General features: G+C 39.5%; 3 protein-coding genes across 11 annotated transcripts in view; all 3 read right to left on the minus strand.

Annotated features, from left to right (window-relative positions):
* Window positions 1-5,506, minus strand: part of lipeb (lipase, hormone-sensitive b) — a 31,157-nt gene extending 25,651 nt beyond the window's left edge. Inside the window, exon 1 of one of the 5 annotated variants that reach the window (XM_088998989.1) lies at window positions 5,313-5,499. In XM_088998989.1, coding sequence (XP_088855115.1) covers window position 5,313 — 1 coding nt within the window. In that variant the 5' untranslated portion in view covers window positions 5,314-5,499. Of the gene's footprint in view, window positions 1-5,308 lie in introns of all 5 variants that reach the window. The other 4 variants (XM_088998988.1, XM_088998987.1, XM_088998990.1 and 1 more) reach the window with 4 other exon arrangements.
* Window positions 5,507-5,602: 96 nt separating this feature from the next.
* On the minus strand, window positions 5,603-12,993 carry cd79a (CD79a molecule, immunoglobulin-associated alpha). Its single transcript, XM_088998994.1, has 5 exons — window positions 11,940-12,993; window positions 10,368-10,700; window positions 8,266-8,381; window positions 8,117-8,179; window positions 5,603-6,884 (listed from the first exon to the last, which is right to left on the minus strand). Exons 1-5 carry the CDS (start codon window positions 11,980-11,982, stop codon window positions 6,810-6,812), a joined length of 630 nt encoding a protein of 209 aa, XP_088855120.1. The 5' UTR covers window positions 11,983-12,993; the 3' UTR covers window positions 5,603-6,809.
* Window positions 12,994-13,143: 150 nt separating this feature from the next.
* Window positions 13,144-20,420, minus strand: part of arhgef1 (Rho guanine nucleotide exchange factor 1) — a 48,853-nt gene continuing 41,576 nt past the window's right edge. For all 5 annotated transcript variants that reach the window (XM_088998985.1, XM_088998986.1, XM_088998983.1 and 2 more), the window contains 6 exons: window positions 19,328-19,380; window positions 19,105-19,248; window positions 18,470-18,571; window positions 17,570-17,739; window positions 16,466-16,570; window positions 13,144-15,921 (listed from right to left, as the gene is read on the minus strand). In XM_088998985.1, the coding sequence (XP_088855111.1) occupies window positions 16,496-16,570; window positions 17,570-17,739; window positions 18,470-18,571; window positions 19,105-19,248; window positions 19,328-19,380 (544 nt within the window). In that variant the 3' untranslated portion in view covers window positions 13,144-15,921; window positions 16,466-16,495. The remainder of the gene's footprint in view (window positions 15,922-16,465; window positions 16,571-17,569; window positions 17,740-18,469; window positions 18,572-19,104; window positions 19,249-19,327; window positions 19,381-20,420) is intronic.

The raw sequence follows: 20,420 nt of genomic DNA on the forward strand, positions 1-20,420 counted from the left end.
AAGTCTCGTTATATATCGATATGTAATTTTCTCCGGATATATCGATATAACCGTCTCGATATATCCGATTATATCGAGACTAGTATTTTATTTATATACAGTCTCGTTATATCTCGTTTACTGTATTTTATTTATATACAGTAAAGTCTCGTTATATCGATATTGGATATATCGATAGTCTCGGTTATATCGATACTATTTCTATGCACGCACGGAGAAAATTACATGCAAACAGGGTCGGATATATCGATAGTCCCGGTTATATCGATATTTTTTCGGACTCCCTTGAATATCGATATAACGAGACTTTACTGTACAATGGGTATTCTCAGTGACGTCTGAAAGTATGAAACCGCACCATGAGCGCCTCACTCAGGACTGGGTTATCGTCATGGGAAGTTGTGGTTTCTCAAAAGGACATGTCTCAAGTTGAATTCCGTCACGTGTTTCATCAGATCGAGTGAGTAGTACACACAAAAAAATGTGAGATGTACTTTAAAGGACAACCGACGTCACTTTTTTGTTTCTTAACTGACATCAGAAAAACGTTTTATAGATATTTTGGGGTTTTTATAGATATTTTTGGGTTTTTATAGATATTTTTGGGTACCCAAAACCCCAAAATATCTATAAAAGTATCGCTCAAAAGCTTAAACAAAAAAAAGTCCTATTAGTAACTGCTTATAAAGTATCAACCCGGAAGTAAAATACCCAAAATATGCAATACATTTAATTTCGAAGCACCTAAAACTCTCATCACTTTACAGTTTTTAGTCTAAAGCCAGCAGCTACCTTACACACCAATGAAAAAATGAACACACCAATGAAAGTGTCTAAAAAAAGTACTTCAATTTGAAACCGGAAGTGGCCGGTTTCAGAAGGTCCCGCCCCCTTGTTCGTGGTGACACGGCAAGACGTCTTGCATTGCTGGAGAATCAAAACAATGGCTTCAGATTCAGAGAATATGCTTTCTTGTTACTCATCCGGTTATGAATATGATTCAAATAGTTCTGAAGAGGAAAGCATACATGTTTGCAATCGATTAAAGAATTTATTTGTGTCATTTTGAGGCATCAGGGGTGGGAAATGTCGCACCCAAAAATGGCAGAAAATGGCGACAAAGCCGTGGAAGGAATTAATCAGCCCGTTTCCACAGTCTGATTAATTTCTTCCATGGAGCTTTGTCGCCCTCTTCTGCCTCTTTTTGGTCCTTCATGACGTTTTCAGACCAAAGTACAGCAAAATGCATTGACGTGATGGAAGGACTGCTACAATGTGTCCGTTTTTCGATCAGGGGCGTTCCTTCCGTGACGTCATGTACGGACTCGTCACCAACTAAAAAACAAGACTTCCGGAATATTCAGCGCGAGTCTTAAAACGTAAAATATAGCTATATGCGGTGGAATCTTAGTAAAATATGCTCAGTAGAAGTCATTTGAAGCCATTTTACAAATTATAGACACAACTTGTCGGTTGTCCTTTAACTCAAGGAAAGAAACCTCAAATGCGCTTTTTTTCTTCCAACTGAGGGGAAACCCTGAGTAGTTTTGGGTGATCTTCTTCACTCCACTGAACAGGAGCGGGAAAAGCTAGCTTATTTATTTCTATGTCGCATGGGCTGAACACTTGCCAAAGACGAACTAAGGTGACATTTGGCGAAAAATAAAATCCTGAGAACGTTTCTGAGAATTCATTTCGTAAGATGTTTTTAGTTCACGTTGGGAGATATTCGTCACGTTTGTCAAGCCAAAAAGAACGAGCGAACTGTGCCATGTCTGTATAAATGGTCTTTTTATTTCTATATTTCTGTTTTTTTTGTGTGTGTGGCATGGATCTTAGATGTGAACCTTCACCCGGTGAAACCTTTTAATATATAGAAACACACAATAGTCAATTTCAGTCATCCAGCAGGGGGACGTGATAAAGAAGAAAATGTCAGCCTGAATGTGACACAAATGTTAAATTCAGAGCAGAAGGATGACATTTCTTGATCTGTTTCTTTTTTCTCTCCCTCTCTCTTTTCTTTCTCTCCTCTATGTCTCCCATTCTTTCTCTCTCTCGCTGTCTCTCTACTCTCTGTACTCACACTCTCTCCATTTCTCTCTCTTATTCTCTCTCTTTCTCTTGCTCTCTCCATTTCTCTCACTCTCTCTATTACACCATTTCTGCCTCTCTCTGGCATTCTCTCTGTGTACTTCTTTATCTTACTCTCACTGGCTCTCTCCATTTGTCTCTCTCTTTCTCCCTCTCACTCTTTGCATTTCACTCTCTCCATTTCTCTCTCTCTACTGATTTCTCCCTCTCTCTTTCTCTCCATTTATCTCTCTCTTATTCTCGCTCTCTCTCTTTCTATCTCTCCCATTCTTTCTCACTGTCTCTCTCTTACTCTCACTCACGCTCTCAATCTCTCCATTTCTCTCTCTTATTCTCTCTCTCTTATTCTCGCTCTCTCTCACTGTCTCTCTCACTCTTACGCACACTCTCAATCTCTCCATTTCTCTCTCTTATTCTCTCTTTCCATTTCTCAATTTCTCCCCCTCTCTCGCTGACTCCATTTCTCTCCCTTTATTATTCTCTCTCTCGCTCTCTCTATTTCTCAATTTCTCACTCTCTCTTGATCTCTCCGTCATTCTCTCTCTCCCATTCTTTCTCTGTACTTCTCTCTCTCTTACTCTCACTCGTGCTCTCTCCATTTCTCCCTCTCTCAATTCACACTGCAAGAATCCAAACTAGGGCGCGGAAAATCCTACTGGACCCTCCGCACCCTGCCCACCACCTTTTCCAGCTACTCCCCTCAGGCAGGCGCTACCGATCCATGCGCACCAAATCCAGCAGACATTTAAACAGCTTCTTCCCCCAAGCCATTAACTCTTTGAACTCTTTCAACAGTAGCCAAAATGGAACTGTATAGTGCCACTTAGCAGTCTTTTTGACAACGATACTAGTGCAGCGTGTTCTACCGGAAACAAATTCCTTGTGTGTCCCACATACTTGGCAATAAAGATGATTCTGATTCTGATTCAATTTATCCCTCTCTATTTCTCTCTGTTATTCTCTTTCTCTTGCTCTCTCTCTTTATCTCTGTCTCTCTCTCCCTTGCGCTCCCTCCATCGCTAGCTCTCTTTTTGTCCCTGTGTCTCTTGTTCCCTTTCACTCTCACTCTTGTTCTTTTTCTATCGTTCTCTCTCTCTCTCTCTCTCTTTCTCTCTTTCTCTCCCCCACCCTCTCTTGGCAACTGGTCTAATAAATAAACTGCAATAATAATAATAAATAGTCTCACAATGGGGAAATTTGCAATGGGGCCTGTTTCCTTTTTTTTTTTTTTTAATAGCATATTTGCCATGAGGCCTTGTCTCAACAAGAATGAAGAAGAATGTGACTTCCGCATAAGAGGAGCCACAACCTGGCTCCTTTCGTCTATAATTGTCATGCACACAGCTTATGTGTACACAACCATTGTTGCGTGCATCCTGTTGTTCAGGTTGGTCTGTTGGTCAGGTTGGGAGGACGACTTGGGTTGAAAGGTTATTGCCACACTTGCGGGCATCACTTTGTGTTCATGCTGCGGCACAGCTCATATTTGTCAAGTCCAACTGTCATTAACTATCAGGTGAAACTGGTTTAAATATCATTATCAAATTTAATCGAGTCTACCACTGCTCGCATTGAACAAAAAAAAAAACAACTTGTGCGGGCCTACCAAACTTGTAATGGATGAAAGCGTCACCGGTATAGCCTTTGTTTTGTCTAGCTTGTTATCTGGATGATTGGCATCCTGGCTTTTATTGATGGTTGTCACTGTTGCCCTGTAAATATGCGGACGATGTCTTAAATGAAACGTATTATTATTATTATTATTATTATTATTGTTATTATTATTATTATTATAAATCGTAAGGTAGCTAGCTGGCTTGATAGCTATCTAGCTAGCCATCGTTTAGCTAGCTAGTGACTGTAAAGTGACCTTGAGAGTTTTGAAAGGTGCTTCGAAATGAAATGTATTGTTATTATTACTGTATCTATTAGCTAGCTAGCGAGCTTTCTATCTATTTGAGTTACTTCCGGGTTGACTGAACCCTGGCGTGTGTGGCTGCCGCTACTCATCCACAGAAAATCTTATCCAGTGACTAATAGGACTTTTTTTTTTACTGCTGTTTGACTATTTAGACCAACACAAGCGAAGAACGTGAAGCAGGAGAAGAACAACAACTTTGATACAACAGTGACTGTAAAGTGACCTTGAGAGTTTTGAAAGGTGCTTAAAAATGAAATGTATTATTATTATTATTATTATTATTAAATCATATGACGTTGATTTATTACAAGTTGTAGGGGGTGGGGGAAAAAAAAGTTTTGTTTTCAACATTTTTTGTATGGTCTCTATTGATTGTAGGAATTCACTAGTATATATATATATATATATATATATATATATATATATATATATATATGAATTCCTACATAGAGATATATATATATATATATATATATATATATATATATATATGGGTCAATATATTTCTATTTACACTTCCTGTGGAAGAATTTAGTTCTAAATTGGAAGAATCAAATTCACCAATGTGCAGATACACGCGTCCTCAGTGAACCAAAGCACTTTTTTTTGGGGGGGGGGGGGGGCAGTGAGAGGAAACCACAATACCCATAGACGTAAGCACAACAGAAAATACATCATGCAAACCCAGGGGGAAGAAATGACTCACGTATGAGCAAAAACCTCGAAATGTGCCACTCCCTTGATGAAAACAACTCCGGAATTAAGACGATACAGACAAGAAAACATTTGAGGACACAGGATGCTAAAGTGAATAAGTGTCCTGTGACGTCACCAGCCATTTCCTGTCTGGACTGACGTAACGATTGTGAACTTGTGAAACATCATTATGACTGATAACACGCAGAGAAAAAACGTAAAAGGGGTATTAAACTTGATATAGTTAATTTTCAACATTACTTAGTCAGATAGCTGAAAGTTGGGGCACAAAAACGCGGCCAAAGTAAGCATAAATCTACGTAACAGAACGCTATGATGGGTGGGGGGATTGTAGGGGTTGCTGGTTGTCAACACAAGGGGGGGGGGGGGGCATGGGAAAAAGGTGATATTATTTCTTCGCTACAAATACGGACGCTTTATTAGCGTCACAAGCTAAATTGTTTTGATGTGCGGAGCTAAGCGGCCAACGGTTTAAAAGCCAGCCGAGGGCGTTAGCAGCTAAATTAGCAAGGAATTGAAAGTATGTTAGGGGCGGGCTCGGACGAGATGTCATTCAAAAAAATAATCAAGACTCACCCACTGGAGCTTCTTTTTGTTTCGTCGAACGTCTCCCGTTGACAGTTTTGTCGAATCTGCCGCTCCCAGCGTCTTTCTTGCTCGACGCCATGTTTGCACTTTTCTTGTTGACTCGCCCCCGACAGCGAGCGAGGGGGCAAGAGCTCTCCCCTACCTGCCTCGCGGGTTGCAGAAGCCCCGCCCGCAATGGGTTCGCTATAGCCAATGGGAATGGACGTTTCGGAAAAGCAGCCAATCATAACAGATCCATTGCTTGACACGAACGTGACGTCACAGAGCGTAAAAATAGGTTGTTAATACAAACAAACATACAATACACGCAATGACTAATACAGAGAAAGAGCGCAGTAGAAATCAACGAAATTTTAACTTCTGACATTTAAGAAAATTAGTACAATTCAAAACGCGTTAAAATAAGAATAAAAATGTCGATTATTTTAACACAGCAATAAAGAAAATACATGCATGTCAAAGACAACACGGTTAACATTAAAACGTGAACATAAACATGAAAGTTCAACATGAAAAATGAAAGTTCAACATGAGTAGAAACAACAACATTGTGGCTATTCAAATGTTTTTGGGGAAAATCCCAAACAAAAAAATTAGAATACATTCCTGTAAATTAATACGTTTTCCCCGTATCATTTCAAATAATGCACGGCAAAAATGTTAAATTGTGAATCGATTTTACAAAGGCCATTTTGGCTCGAATCCAGTTAGTCTCAACTGCTGGTAGCTAACGACAATGCTGCCGCCGATCGCAGGTGTAAAGTGTCCTTGAGAGTTTTGAAAGGTGCTTAGAAATCATTATTATTATTATTATTATTATTATTATTGTCACGGCAAAGGAACAAAAGTAATCTTCATATCGTATATATATTAAAACCGTCTGCATTTCCGTCTGTTTTTTTTAACATTTCAAAATAATGTATGTCATCCTACAACTTTCATACGGGAATTGTAATAATATTAATACATTTCATTTCTAAGCGCCTTTCAAAACTCTCAAGGTCACTTTACAGTCATCTGATACGTTTTTTCTGTGGGTGAGCAGCGGCAGCCACACACGCCAGCGTTCACTCAACCCGGAATGACTCAAATAGATAGAAAGTTAGCTAGCTGGGTAATATATAGCTCATATATAGTTAGCTAGATAGTTGAATAATTAAAAAAGGTAGAAAGTTAGATAGATAGCTAACTAATAGCTAGCTAGCTAGATAGCTAGCCAGCCAGATAAATAATATAGTAAATAGCTAGCTAATAAATAGCTCATAGATAGTTAGCTAGATAGTTGAATAACTCAAATAGCTAGAAAGTTAGCTAGCTAACTAATAGATAACTATTTATAAAGGCAGCTATTAGCCAAGGTTGACAGGTGAATTACAATCAATCACTAACAGCAGACTTATATATTGTTGGATACAAAAAGCTACGTATGAAATTATCACACATACGACTCCAATTTCTGTCCCTACGTTGCCTCCCCCTGTAATTTAATTTATCCAGTTTCGTCACGCACACTGGCAACCAGATCCTGGTAGTGACTTGCCGCTTTGTCAATGTCCTTCAGATTCTGTGGATGAAAGTCAACATATACTAATCATCATTTTAAACAAAATATGTTCTGATTTGGAAAACACTGGTTGTGATATATATATATATATATATATATATATATATATATATATATATATATATATATATATATATATATATATATATATATATATATAGTGATACCTTGGCTTACGAACTTATTTGGTTCCCAAAGTGTGTGCAAAGCGGAATGTGTGTATTCCAAACATGAATATCCCATAGGAAACCATTAAAATGAGAATAATCCATTCCAAGGTCCCATAAAACATAATTTTCAAGTAAATAAGCATTAAAACTACACAAAATATACATTATCTCTGTATAATAAATGTGCTATTGTATTGTAATTGAAGAAATAAACTGTACAGTATAATAAAGTCGTTTTATTTACCTTTGTGATCGTTGTTGATGGCTTGATGGCATGGATAGCTTTTTGCATAAAGTGTCTCAAGGAGCTCTGGGTTGTACATCTTAGAAGTCATGATATTACAATAGCAACAGATGCAGACAGACACACTAGAAACTTGATTAATAGCTGGTTCCCTTGAACATAAAAGTTCTCTTCAAATTGTACAGATGGCTTGTGCAGGTTTTATTTGTGGAGCCTGATTGATGAGATATTTTAACCTTATGCGATATCTTAACCTACACTCTGCCTTTATCAATGAAGATGAAACGAGTCCAAATTTCACTGTGATTGCTATCCATTTTCTCACCATTTCACTTTTGTTTTTTTGTTTCAAGCTCTGTCGTCTCCCTTTAGTGTGTGTGTGTGTGTTTCTGTAACCCCTCCCCCGCTCACTGCTGCGTGTGTATCCTCCCTCTTCTACCACGGATCTTGACCAATCACGTGCGGCTTTAACCGAAGACTGGGGGCGGGGAATAGAGGGGAAAAAACAGCTGCCCTTTCAGGTGCTCGAAGAACCGGCTCGTTCGCGAACAACACATCACTCATTGTGGCGCTCCTTGTGTTTCCTGAAAAATAGTTTGTATGCCAAGATTATATTCTCGCGAATTTAATGTTCGTAAGGCGAAAAGTTCGTTAGATAAAGCGTTCGTAAGCCGACATATCACTGTATATATATTTTTTTTCCAAACAGATTTGTCATCTTTAACCGAAAATAATCACCATTGACGCCACTAAAAGCAATGATGGACATTGGTGTAAACCGTGGTGCCTTATTTGTCACTTTTGCTAATCTTTCCAACCTGATAAATGTTCGCCTCTTCCCTCTTTTTCCTCATTTGCTTCAGTGCTTGGTGTTTCTTTGACTGAGAGAATTGAAAAAAAGTCAGAGTTGTTTTTTTTTGTCTGTTGAAAATTGAAAATTTGTTGCTAAATTCGTAACCAATCTGACTTTGCAGAGGAGTATGGTCGAAGGGACCAGGACGCACAGAAGAAGTAAGATTCCCTCGGCCATCAGGATGATGTCTTTGGTCTTTTCGCTGAGGTTTATCGTCTTCTTCAGTGGCTCTGGATGCACAGAAACATTGAGGCAAAATCCACATCTGTCATGCCAGCATTTATCCCAGGAAGGGAATGCGTTCAGGTAGAATCATCTCCGCAATTCAGGATTTTGCCAATATAGATGTAAAGCAATGGTCCAAAAATGCTAACAGCGTCACCCGATAGAGCAGGGGTGTCAAAGTCATTTTTTGCCGCGGGCCACATTGTAGTTATGGTTTCGAGGGCCGTTATGAATTTGGGGAACCCATTAGAATGTTTAAATCCCTTCAAATATTACATATAGAGCACACAGCAAATTAATGAATAACTCGTTTTAAAATCTGAAGTCAAGAATAATGACTTTTATTGTGGTTGACATCCAAAAATATGAAATTTTGGCTCAGATTTTAGCATTCATCATGGAATTTAACAAGTTTGATTTGCTTTCGCCGGCCGAAAAAAATGATGTGGCGGGCCGTATTTGGCCCACGGGCCTTGACTTTGACACCTGTGCGATAGAGGCTACCGAGACTCTCGGATTGCCTTGAAATTGCTTGATTACACAAGTGAACCATGAATGGACAATCAGAATGTTGGATAACGGTTATGGCTTAATCCTCCGTGGGTTGTTTCACATCAGCAGTTAATGAGATTAGTACAAAACTTCCACATTTGCCCGCTAGCAGACTTCACAGGAACGAGCGTGAGTGATTTTAATGAGCGCATGGTGCAAAGTGCAGATTAGCTAGACAAGCAAATACGGATGCTAACAACACGGAGTGACTTTAACAGGATTTAAGGCTTATGGTGGGGTGTTAGCGCTGCTTAGCATGCCTTTGACTCCCGCGTTTGCACGCCACATCACTCGGGAGAGGAATGAAGACTACGTGATGTTTGTTCATTAACTCTCAGCAAAACCTAAACTGGGCTTTAATACTCCCCGGTTTTACTTCTTTCAAATTTATACTGTCAAACTAAAGTATGTTACACTCTTGTGGTCATCCACGGAATTACGCCGTGGAGAAAATTCCAGGACAGTGAACCTGGAACCGGGAGGAAGGTAGAATTCTGTACATATACCAGTACCGGTAAATTACAGTATGGTGATACATTGGCTTACGAACTTAATTGGTTCCCAGAAAGTGTGTGTGTAAGGCGAAAAGTGTGTATTCCAAACAATAATTCCCAAAATAAAACCATTAAAATGAGAATAATCCATTCCCAGGCCACCATAAAACATTATTTTCAACTCAATAAGCCTTAAAACTACACAAAATATACCTTATTTTTGTATAATAAATGTGCTATTGTATTGTAATTAAAGAAATAAACTGTACTGTGTGTAGTAAAGTCGTTTTATTTACCTTTGTGATGGTCTTTGATGGCTTGATGGAATGCATTAAGTGTCTCAACAACAGCAACAGATGCAGGCAGACACACTAGAAACTTCATTCATAGCTGGTTCCCTTGCTTGTCTTTTCATTTCAAATTGAACTGATGGCATGTGCGGGTTATATGTGCAGTCTGATGGGATATTTTAACCTTGCAGTCTACACTCTGCCTTTAAACTATCAATAAAGTTGAAAAGAGTCAAAATTTCACCGTTTTCTATCCATTTTCTCACCATTTCACTTTTGTTTTTTTTCACTTTTTTGTTTCAAGCTCTGTCGTCTGCCTTTCGTGTGTCGTGTGCTCTAACCCCTCCCCCACTATCCTGCTGCGTGTGTCCCCTCCCTTTTTTATCGCGGATCTTGACCAATCACGTGCAGCTTTAACCGACGAGTGGGGGAATAGAGGAAAAAAGTCGGCTGCCATTTTTAGCTCCTTATTAGGAGTGCCAAGAACCGGCTCGTTTGCGAATGACACATCACTCATTGTGGCGCTCCGTGTGTTTCACGAAAAATAGTTTGTACGCCAAGATTATATTCTCGCAAATGTAATATTCGTAAAACAAAAAGGTCGTTAGCTAAAGCGTTCATAAGCCGAGGGATGTTTTGGTAGACGTTTTCTTACTGTAAACCTCCAGGTAAGTGCCTGGCGTGAAGATGGCGGTGTTGTTGAACCAACATCGGTACAGGCCCGAGTCGGCCACTTTCACCTCACCAAAGGTCAAAGTCCCGCAGGTCACCCCGTCGTACGTTCGGAAGCCCGACCTCACTCGACCCGAAGCAGGAACCAACAGCAGGATATTTGTTCCATTATCGGGATGGCGGTGCACGAGCCACGTGGTTTGATGGGAGGCTGAGTCGGTCCGGTAGCAGCACTCCAGCACGGCCCGATGGGACATGTGGACCCTCAGCCAAGGCCTGTCCATCTCTAGGGACACCATCACCCCGATGGAGACCACTAACATAGGAGGTACACTTAAAACTGATCAATCTGAAAATAGAACTTTGTCACAGGAAGTAACTTTCATGATCTGATTTCAGAGATGCTATAAAAAATGGAAATACTATACCAATAAAGATTATATCAAAAATCTATTTTTTTTTTTAGATTAAAATACAGGTAACATCCAACTTACGACCGAGTTCCGTTCGGACCAAACGGTCGTAAGTCAAAATGGTCGTAAGTTGAAATCCATCCAAAAAGTTGAATAGAGACTCCGAGGCTAAATGACTCGCAAACCCCTCCCCCCTCTGGTCCCATCATACGGTCGATTGCTGGTCGTAAGTACGGGTAGTCGTAAGTCGAGCCGGTTATAAGTCGGATGTTACCTGTACATTGTTCATACATTACTAACTTTAAAGTTAGAGGTAAAATTTAACTTTTGTTATTGTAGTATTTTATATACAATGCCATAAATTAACACGTATAGACAAAATGGCTGCCATTTTACGAATGTATTTGTATTTTAGTATTTACACAAAAAAAGGATTAATACAATCAGGGAATAAATATTTTTAGTTTTTTATAAAACAGTTCTGCGTGTGTTTTTTAATACAACCATTTGACTCAGACTTACGACAGAGTTCCTTTCCGACCAAACGGTCGTAAGTCAAAATGGTCGTAAGTTGAAATCCATTCAAAATGTTGAATAGAGACTCAGAGACTAAATGACTCGCAAACCCCCCCTCTGGTGCCATCACACGGTCGATTGCTGGTCGTAAGTACGGGTGGTCGTAAGTCAGATGTTACCTATACATTGTTCATACATTACTAACTTTAAAGTTAGAGGTAAAATTTTACTTTTGTTATTGTATTTTAAATACAATGCCTTAAATTAAAAAGGATAGACAAAATGGCTGGCATTTTATGAATGTATTTGTATTTTAGTATTTACACATAAAAAGGATTAATACAATCCGGGAATAAAAATATGTATATAAAACAGTTTTGCATGCTTTTCATAAAAACAAATAAAATATATATTTTTTTCAAGACTTGATTATTTAAATGTTTTAACTTGCATTTCCATATATGGTCAAACTCTTGTCAACAGGTCACTGAAGTGTAACACAAAAAGGAGAACTAAATTGTCAAAACAATGAACACATTTAAAAACAATCGATTTTAAACAATAAAAATGACTTTTATTTGACATACCTATTTTCAAAATAATAATAAAGAAGTGATCGGACTTACCTACGATGCAGCCAATGATAAAATTCCGATGGACTGTGCACATGGTGATGATTTAAGTCAGATCATGCATGGGTGAATACACGGCGAAGAAAAACAACTCGTCACAAAATGGTCTATTTGTTCTGACGGGATTTACGCTTCAGTGAGCATGATGCATTTGCATAAAAGTCCCAGCTGCTATTCAAGAAAAAAAAGATAAAAAATGTTGTTAAAGCACTATATAAATCAATATATAGTGATACCTCGGCTTACGAACGGCTTGGCTAACGAACTTTTCGGCTTACGAACGCTAAATTTACAAGAACTTAATCTTGGCATACAAACTATTTTTCGGGATACAAATGGAGCGTCACAATGAGTGATGTGGTGTACAGATGTACAGAAACACAGAGCTGCAAATACAAATAGATAGGCAGACAACAGAGAGAGAGTGAGGAAATTGATAGAAAATACAGTGAAATCAACCCAGCTAAACAGAACACACAATTGATGAGGAACTAGGTAAAATTATCGCAGAGAAAGCGCGGCAACTTCACTCGGATATGGTCAAGAGGCAACCTGGAAGTTCGTCATCCACTGATCATTTCAAGGCTAGCCACGGATGGTTCGAGAACTTTAAGCGTAGTACAGGGATTCATAGTGTCATTCGTCATTGGTGGGGCACCCATTTGTAACGATAAAGCTGCCGAAGCCTGCAAGGAATCATTCCTCAAGATGTTGGAGGAAGGCTACGTTACTCATCAAGTGTTTAATGCTGAGGAAACCGGCCACTCCATTCCATCAACGACCATCACAAAGGTAAATAAATCGACTTTATTATACAGTACAATTTATTTATTTAATTACAATACCATAGCACATTTATTATACATAAAATAAGGCATATTTTGTGTAGTTTTAAGGTTTACTTAGTAGAAAATTATGTTTTACGGGGACCTGGGAACGGATTATTCTCATTTTAATGGTTTCCTATGGGAAATTAATTTTTGGGATAGACACTTTTCGCCTTACACACTCTGTCTGGGAACCAATTAAGTTCGTAAGCCAAGGTATCACTGTATATTGTATTGTATTGTATTAATCATGCTAACTGCTAGCATGATGTCCATTTTCGAACAGGAAATGAAATAAAACATAAAACAAAAAAAAAACATGCATATACGTACTTGCAATGGTGACATAAAACAATGACAATCAAGAAAGATCCACTCATTTCCCCAATTTATTTAAAAAAAACTACGTACCACATTTGTTTTCCTTAAAGTGTACATCATTTAAACAAGTCTCAGTAAAATCAAAACCCCAAAATACACAGTATACTTCTTGCATAGTCATCACGTATAAGAGAAAAAAATATGGTACATTCTGTAAATATTAATTATACAAGTTGCTAGCACTAAATTGTCATTGTTTGGGCCAATTCTCATACTCTCGATACCCCCCCCCCTCATTTAACAATACAATAATAGTACGTTTTTCAACCTCAAGCGTCCATTTTGGCGCATCCAAATTTAAATTCATACATCGTACGATCGAGGTCACAATTTGCCGCCAAAATGGTTTTGACATTTGGGCTTGAATTCTGTATTTTGGGTTGCGTTCAAATACATCCGAAAAATAAGTACTCTGTTGATTTGTAGGGCAAGGCACCATATGGAGAGTAAAAAAAAAAAGTACAGTGAGACCTCAACTTACAAACACCTTATCTTACAAACGTCAAATTTCTGAAAATTAAACCTTATAATAAGCACTATTTTCATAATACACACCCACCACGGCTGGCGGAGTGATCTTCGGCGGAAGCACACGACCGAACAGCACCAGAGGTTAAGTTACCAACAGTCCTTATGGAAGGTGACTCTCCTTCCATAAGCCATCAACGACCATCAAAACGATAAATAAAACTTTATTTCTTTAATTACAGTCCTCATGTAATGTGCCTCTCTTTCCAAACAGCAATTCCCTTTGACCTTCGACCTCCAACGCCATTCCATCAAGCCATCAATGACCATCCCAAATGTAAATAAAGTGACTTTATGATACAATGCAGTGTATTTCTTTCATTACTATACAATAGCACATTTATTATACATAGAATAAGGTATGCTGTATGTAGTTTTAAGGCTTATTTAGTTGAAAAGTATATTTTATGAAAACCCGGGAACGGATTATTCCCATTTTAATGGTTTCCTATGGGATTTTTTTTTTTTTGAGATACACAGTTTTCGCCTTACACACTCTGTCTGGGAAACACTTAAGTTCGTAAGTTGAGGTCTCACTGTATATGAAATAGAAGCTACATTTTTGCCTTGTTGGCGGTCCTGCACTGCTTCAGATATTTCCCATACCAAATTTCTACAACTAAAAATGAGAACTGTTTATCAGTTTTGGTCAGTGTTGCTGTTTTTTTTTGTTAGCAGCAGAGTTGAAATGGTTGTTTTATAACATCGGTCTCAAACTCGCGGCCCGCGGGCCAACTGCGGCCCCCGAAAGAATATTTTGCGGCCCGCCTTGATATGAAAGATTAATGTTAGTGCGGCCCGCATGATTGATATGAATAAAACTTGTGTGTGGAGCTGAACAAGTAGGCAAGAGAAGCCATGTTTAGGACAGTTCATGTTCAATATTTTCTTTATGTTAAGAAAGACAAAGGTTAAAGAACTGTGAATACAGACATTTGAAACTTCATTAAAATAATTAGTTTTCCTGTGGTTTTCTCAGTTGTCTGCATCTGCCTTATGATCATTATAATTATCGTATTTATTTATTACTGGTTAATTTATTTTTTTATTCATTTTTCCATTTAATTAATTTAAAAATTAAAGATTTGGAGAACATTGGAATGTTTTATCTGTGCTTTTATTGTGGAAATCCTGATGCGGCCCAACCTCACCAAGACTCTGCCTCCAGTGGCCCTCGGGTAAATTGAGTTTGAGACCCCTGTTTTATATGAACATTAATCGCGTTTATATTTGTTTTGTGATTTCACGTCAGCGTCACATTTGATACGATCAGCTTTTAATAATACTGCACGAGTGTATATTCCATTTCTGTCCCCGAAAGAAGCGTTCAATTTGCATATGACACCGATCTATTGGAAGGCTTTGACCACAATTTTGTGAAACTACGGTATCGTCGTCACTTTTCCGAACCTACTCTGACATCGTCCAACTGTTTACGATAATAATTATCGACTTGCATATTGTTCACTCAAACCAAAACTCCTGACGTATGTATTTTTTGCAGTTGTTCTACTTCCTATGTTAGCCTTCAACGTCCACGTCGACCCTGTCGGGTTGGGTCAAGCGCTACTTCGCATTCACTCGGGGGGGAAAAAAAAAGCCAAAAAGTAATAAATAACAGTTTATACGAAGAAAAATCAGCATTATGAAAAGCCAGTCGGGTAATCTGATTTTCGGAATGACGGCCATGTTTGTTCCGATCAGAAGTTTTCGTAAAAAAGTGTTCTTAAGGAAACTTTTTTTGTTGTTGTTGTATGGGTGACTATTTTGCGATTCCTTCAGCAGTAAATATGTGTCGAACAGGCACTTCTTCGGAGGCAAGAAAAAGTATTGAATCTGTTAGCTTGTTTTTTTTGGCACGTCTCTGCAAATTAACACCCTAATTTTTGGTTCTTTCAAATCCGCGACATAACGTTACGTTGCGCTACGCTAGGCGATATAACGCTACAGGCGACGTAGCAGATCGCAAACGGCGCGATTTGTCTCGTTACGGAGCCCAGCGCTATGCTAATCAGCGGAACACCGCGCCGCGTAACAGATTGCTACAATGTAGCGTACATAAAAAAATATCATACACTGTAGCAGTAAAAGCCATTTTCTTCCCTCACCAAGATCAGCTTCCAGCAAATATCCAGGACCCATCCGAGAGTTTTCTATACGAAGGAAAGGGGCTTGCAGACTTTTTTCGGGGGGGAAAGCTTCTTGCACTCCAAATCAGCACCAGTTCAAAAATAAAAAGTCTAAAACAAAAGATACAAAGATTCATCATTCACCTCCAGAGAACAATTAACTCATTCACCGCCATTCCCGAATTTGTTCGGATTTCGTTTTTTCATGCGGGGGTGCCGATAAAGTGCAGGTCAGACCTCTGTTTTTCCCTCCCACGAGGGGGCAGGATGCTGGAATGAAACATCTTAATTCATTCACTGCCATTCCTGAATTTTTATTTGGGAATTGAGAAGCGTGACGTGGAGCGGCATTCCCGAATTTGTTCGGGTATTTCCTATAAAGCGCTGGTCAGACCTCTGGCAGTGTTTTTCCCTTCCATAAGGGGGCAGCATTTGCCTTTTGTCCATGTTCGCACCTTGTTTCAGCTGTTGTTAAAGCGCTACATAAATCTATATGTATTGTATTGTATTTTGTACAGCCACCCCCATTTCAAGCTCACATAACTCCAGACCCACATAATTTATGAATTAAGTGTTTTTTTTTTCTGATGAATAGTTATCTAGCTAGCTATTTCGCAATATAACAAATAGTCTTTGTCTTTCGGGATTATCTCACCTAATGGCCAGCAGGTGGCGCGATGGCCTCTTAGGCAAATCCGCCGCCCTCCAACGAGAACTTGGACAAAGCCTCCTGTAGCCTGTGATGTTCCTCTTCTATCGTCTATAAGGCACAAAAAAAATCAATAGCACCTCCCTTTAAAGGACAACCGACGTCTCCGGACAAATTGCGTCCATAATTTGTAAAATCACTTCAAATGACTTCTACTGAGCGTATTTTACAAAGATTCCACCGCATATAGCTATATTTTACGTTTTAAGACTCGCACTGAATATTCAGGAAGTCTTGTTTTTGAGTTGGTGACGAGTCCGTATGTGACGTCACTGAAGGAACGCCCCTGACCGAGAAAGTGACACACAATGCATTTTGGGTACTTTGTTTGGTCTGAAAACTTCGTGTTAATCCGGGTTGATGGCGAAATTAGAAGGCAAACACATAAATAAAGCGATGGTGAATCGTTGTATGTTGCACCAAGACTACTATTTGATACTAGTTGACACAAATTCCCAGCTGACAAATCAGCCCATTTCCAACGGAGCTTGGGCGCCATCTTGTGCATTTTACGGGACGCTACATCGGAGTCCAGACGGCTCGAATTGATACGGGAGGACTTCTTTAATGGATTGCAAACATTTATGCTTTCCTCTTCAGAACTATTTGATTCATATTCATAACTGGATGAGTAACAAGAAAGCATCTTCTCCGAATCTGAAGCCATTGTTTTGATTCTAGAGCAAGGCAAAGATGTCTTGGCGTGACGTCACGAACAAGGGGGCGGGACCTTCTGAAATTCGCCATCTCCGAGGTCATTTTGAATTAGTTTTGGGACACTTTAACTCATTTTTATTGGTGTTTTGCATTTGTCTAAAAATATCAGCCTGCGTGTTTTGGGTATTTTAGATGCTACAAAAACGTTTTTCTGATGTCGGTTGTCCTTTAAAAAGCACAAAAACACAACCTCATCTCCTCTCTTTGTCACACCTCCACCGCCATTTCCACCCAAGTCCAATTTTCGGTGGCGTAACAACATCTTTTTTTTCGCTCCTGTCGGCCATTTTGCTGTTATTGTGAGCCTGGATTTTTTTCTCTCGCCAAAATCACCTGGAGTTTCTTGATGTGTTGCTCCAGGCTGGCGAGCCTCCGGCGCACTTCCAGCATCTTCTCCGGGGACAACACCAGGCTCGCCGTCTCCGAAGGAAGGCTCTCCATATCCCCTTTGGCGCCGCAGACTTCTTTCTGGTCTTCGGGGTGGCGCTCCGCCGGCTGGCCTTCTTTTAAATAAAACAAAGCTCAATTAGCAACGGGAAAATCGTAGTGGTTCCTAAAATTGTTCACGTTTTCTACATCTTCTTTCTTTGAGTGCGGATGTGGTTTGATATCGAGTGGAGTACTTTTGCTATTATTAACTACCATCACAAAGGTAAATAAAACAACTTTATTATACAGTACAGTTTATTTATTTAATTACAATCCAATAGCAATCCAATAGCACAGATGAAAAGGTTTCTCCAGTCGTCATCTGTACTTCATTGAAGGTGTCGGACGCTTCGCTTCTTATCCAAGAGGCTTCGTCAGTGAACTAAAATCTTTTGCTGGTAGTTTGAGCAGGGACCGATCATAGCAAAGTCTGGCACCGCAACGTCTGGACAGTAGGGATATATATAGGGCCGAAACTACCAGCAAAACATTTTAGTTCGCTGACGAAGCCTCTTGGATAAGAAGCGAAGAGAGAGCAGGAGATGTGAGACAATCTCTATTTGTCAAAGGATGCTACAGCTTCGTGTTTGCTTTCAACATTTAGCTTGTAGCGGGACGTGCGCGTTTCACCATGCCATCCCTGATCCACTGGTGAAAAGGATGTTCTCCTTCATCTAGAACTGCTTCATACAACAAAGAAGGTGCAGAAAAGTGCTTAGGATTGATTGTCTGCGTCTTTTATGTTAATTTTAGAGACTGTTATTTTTCGCCATAAAAATAAATAAACACAACAAAGACACGTACCTGTTGATTGACAGCTGTCAATTTCTAGATTGGGCTCCTCCCCGTTTTGTCCATCCTCCAAAAGGCTGATGCTCCCGACCAGCAGTCTCTTCAGCAGCATGACTAAAAACCACAAGCGTTACATAATGACATCACGGCTACAAGGGATAATAATAATAATAATAATAATAATAATAATAATAATAATAATAATAATAATAATAATAATAATAATAGTAATAATAATAATTTTTATTTCCACAAATTTCACCACAATCTTTTTTTCCATCAAACTTACTTTTGACATATTTTTTTTTCATCAATTCAATGAATAATAATAATAATACATTTCATTTCTAAGCGCCTTTCAAAACTCTCAAGGTCACATTACAGTCACAGGAAAAGTTTTTCTGTGGCTGAGCAGCGGCAGCTACACTCACCAGCGTTCACTCAATCCAGAAGTTATTAGATATAAAGCTAACTAGCCAGCTAGTATATAGCTAATAGCTAGCCAGATAGATAGCTAATAGCTAGCTGGAGAGTTAATATAGAGCCATCTAGACAGACAGCTAGCTCGATAACCAGCTAGATAACAAATAGCCAGCTAGCTAGATAGCCCGATAGCTAGCTAGCTATTTGCTATGCCGAAGACTCACCTTCATCCAGGGCGTTGGCGGCCATTTTCTCCTGATCGCTGTTGGAGTGTGCGAGGAGGTCGAAACCTTTGTCGGACAGGAAGTCGATGAGAGAGTGGCGGGGATCGGACGACTTGTCCTCGCTCAAGCTGTCCTTATCGCGATCTGCACACACACAGCGTTTGAACTGCGGGTCAGCGAGGGAACGCCAATGCGGGCGGACGGCGATCAATCGCTGCCTCACCGGCGCTGCTCTTCAAACCGCCGTTCTCGGTGGGGCTCTGAGGAGCACTTAGCCTGAAAGAGACAAACACGCGCACACACGTAGTGTTATAATGTGGGGTGCACACATATTGATTGGAAACACACGTAGAGATGGATACAACGCACACACAAACCTCCACACCCACACAAAACCCCACATCGACACAGACACACACACACACATGTATAGAAACACACAACCAACCACACAGCCACACCGACACAAACCCCGACATCCACAAACCCGTACGCACACCCACAAACAACCACCCAACCCAAGACACACACACACACACACACACGACTCCACTCACCCACACACACAAATTCCTGTTTCAATGGTATTGTGAGGTCCGGATAACTCCAGATAAGGAGTGAGGAGCACCGTTGCTAATAAGTTAAGAGACAAACTAGTGTTACATTTGAACACTAAATGTCACCCCATTTCCCACTTCAACTTCTTTAAAAACAAAGACATAAAAAGTGGACTTGAAACTGAAATAACAGCAGGAGTGAGGTTTCTGAATGACTACATTCAAAGTCCTCACCCCTATAGTGAATTTGGTTAAAACATCATTTTACTTTTTGTGGTATAAACTTTTTCCTCTTATGAACCACGCACACACACACAGATAAACACACACAGTGAGGAAAAAGTGTGTGTATCCAAGTGAAATGAAAATACACACCAAAAAAATCATTTTGGGTGAATTTGTGACGACCTCTCTGAAACTTTAACAGATGCATATATAGACCCTCTAGAAGCCCGTAGAATGAAAAACTTGGGAGGAATGGCCAAAAGGTCCTCACTTGTCAAAAATGTCCTCACTACATATGGTATAAAATGTTAGTGGTCCTCACAAGACTAGTCATACAAACACAAACTCACACACAGAGATTCCTGTTTCAATGGTATTGTGAGGTCCGGATAACTCCAGATAAGGCGTGAGGACCACCGTTGCTAATAAGTTTAGAGACAAACTAGTGTTACATTTGAACACTAAATGTCACCCCATTTCCCACTTCAACTTCTTTAAAAACAAAGCAATAAAAAGTGGACTTGAAACTGAAAT

This window comes from Hippocampus bargibanti, linkage group LG06, assembly GCF_051943395.1.
Source record: "Hippocampus bargibanti isolate YZ-2025 linkage group LG06, ASM5194339v1, whole genome shotgun sequence".
In the NCBI taxonomy this organism is placed as follows: domain Eukaryota; kingdom Metazoa; phylum Chordata; class Actinopteri; order Syngnathiformes; family Syngnathidae; genus Hippocampus; species Hippocampus bargibanti.